General features: G+C 48.2%; 1 protein-coding gene across 1 annotated transcript in view; it reads right to left on the minus strand.

Annotated features, from left to right (window-relative positions):
* Window positions 1–229: 229 nt before the first annotated feature.
* Window positions 230–2,334, minus strand: part of LOC119573603 (hemicentin-1-like) — a 48,009-nt gene continuing 45,904 nt past the window's right edge. The window contains exons 11-12 of the mRNA XM_037920814.1: window positions 1,269–1,299; window positions 230–358 (exon numbers count right to left, since the gene is read on the minus strand). Coding sequence (XP_037776742.1) covers window positions 354–358; window positions 1,269–1,299 — 36 coding nt within the window. The 3' untranslated portion in view covers window positions 230–353. The remainder of the gene's footprint in view (window positions 359–1,268; window positions 1,300–2,334) is intronic.

Here is a 2,334-nt window from a genome sequence, read left to right on the forward strand (position 1 = left end):
AGGGCGTGGGAGGGGCGTGCTGCGGCGAGGCGCGTCCGACGGCGCGGCGCGGGGCCGCGTCCACGGCGGCGTAGATGTGCGCGGACGCCGGGCGAGCCGACGCGCGCGCCACCGGGGCCACCGCGGCGTAGATGTGGCCGTCGTCCGGGCTGGCCGGGGGGCTGCCGGCCGCGGGCTTGGAGGAGGCGCTGGCGGCGGGCGCGGCGGGGTCGTCGGTGGGCAGCGGCTGGTAGGCGCTCCTCCGCTTGGCGACGAAGAGGCACAGGTCGGTGGCGCTGACCTGGTAGCCTGGCTGGGCGTCGGGCGGGAGCGGCAGGTCGGCGAAGGATGCCCTATTGCTCGGGAGGCTCTGGTTATGCTGCAGAAGACAGAGGCAGGGGTCAGTGGCGGCCTCGGCGCCGGAAATCCTAAGCAAAACTGGGGGCACGTTTCTATCAAGTCTCATGAGCAATGATACTGATCAAACAAAAAGTTTCCTTTGATTCAGAAAGAAACATTAAAGTCGTTTACAAAGCGTACGGGTTCAAACAGCAGCCACTGACTATTGAAAGATGAACTGCACAGAGTGTAATGCAAACTCTCGATCTGATTACACGGAACAAAAATATGAACAGTTGTCAGGGGGAACCTTAAGCACTTCAGGAGAGGATATGCAAATTCAGAAGGGAGTCTAGAGTGTCACTGAACACATGCTTCACCGGCTTTGGGGCGTTTTTGGTAAGTGGAATCCAGAGGTTATTCAGTGTCTTACACCAAGAGGACAAGAAAATGGTTTAGTTAAGAAAATATGCCAGTGAACAGTGTGGAATGGGTGAGGTATTATCGTGACTGAGAGTGACCATTAGTACGGCATGCACATGCTAGCTTCATGGGGAGACAAAGGTCCTGAAAATGAAACTGCGTGTTAAAAAAAAACTAAATGAATAGATAAAAAATAAATAAGAAGTCTTGGGGTAGACGGGGCCTTGCACTAAAATAGTGAATTATTCACAGATTCCAAAATTCATTTCGATAGCAGAAAAGGTTCGTTATTGTTATTAGTCTTTTTTATATTTTTTCATCATAGTAATAAAACTCCAAGATGCATCTTTCCCCCCGTGGTGTATCGTCTTACTTCGTGTCTGAGGTTCATGCTACATTCTACAAGAGTCTAGTTGATGAGTAAACTAAAGCTAGAAGTTCTCATGCTTTGACTCTCTGTGTCCCATGCTTGGGGAGTGGTGCATGCTGTGACCGCTTGCAATGCCTTCTTTATTTCGTAGACTAACCTGGAGTGTAAAATGATGATTGCTGTGCCGCCTGCGGTGGAATTAATTTATCTTTTATCAGTGGAATCGCATCAATGATAGGTATGAATTGAAGCTAATTTCAGAGTGCGGGGTTCTGACATTTCATTTTTTAAGGAAGGCACAAGCTCCTTCGTGCTTAGAATGTGTGAGTGAGAGTTTGTGGTGAAAAATATAGCATGGATGGGGGGGAGGGGCGAAGGGGAAAGGGGAGAGGGCTGTTGGGGAGGGGCGGGACCTTACTATCGGGTGACGATTGTGAAAAAGATAGATAAGAGAGAGAGAGAGAGAGAGAGAGAGAGAGAGAGAGAGAGAGAGAGAGAGAGAGAGAGAGAGAGAGAGAGAGAGAGAGAGAGAGAAAACGAGATAGAGAGAAAGGGAGATGAAGAGAGAGAGAGAGAGAGATATGCCCCTATTCAGAATGACCATAACGGATAAAACCAAACGATATTAAAGAATAACAAGGTAATCTTCACACAGGCTGTAAAGAGACAATCCACTGCCGCTCTCCACTCAACACGTCAGGTTAAGGAAGGAGTAAATGAGGACAAACAGGTAATGGAGGGGAAGGGGAGGAAAGGGAGAGGAGGATAGAGGAGAGGGAACTGACCATGGACCCCAGCAGAATATCTGGTAGTTGAGCAATATGCAAACTCGGAACAAAACTTTAAAAATCACAGGAGCTCGTACCTTCGGGTTATAAGACATGCATGGGACTTCTGCCATCTTTTCGTTTGGGGATAGACTGTGGGAGAGATCTGAGGTAGAGCTCGGTGAATCTAAGCTCTAAGATTTACTCTGCTTCTCTAAACCTCAAAGGAGGTTGAAGGGACATGGTTGTGAGGTATGCCTGGTGTTCTTTTTTTGCTATATATGATCCTTTTTTCAAAGAAAAATTTGGTACATTTTTTATATACATATATTGCTTGTTAGAGGAATTTATGTTAATCTTTTCATGAATGAGGAGAGAAGATAGGAGGGGGTTGAGGGAAATGGGAACTCCAGGTGACTAACATTAGGCCAGGTGTTGGTAAGCTGAAGGCTGGGT

This window comes from Penaeus monodon, chromosome 5, assembly GCF_015228065.2.
Source record: "Penaeus monodon isolate SGIC_2016 chromosome 5, NSTDA_Pmon_1, whole genome shotgun sequence".
In the NCBI taxonomy this organism is placed as follows: Eukaryota; Metazoa; Arthropoda; class Malacostraca; order Decapoda; family Penaeidae; genus Penaeus; species Penaeus monodon.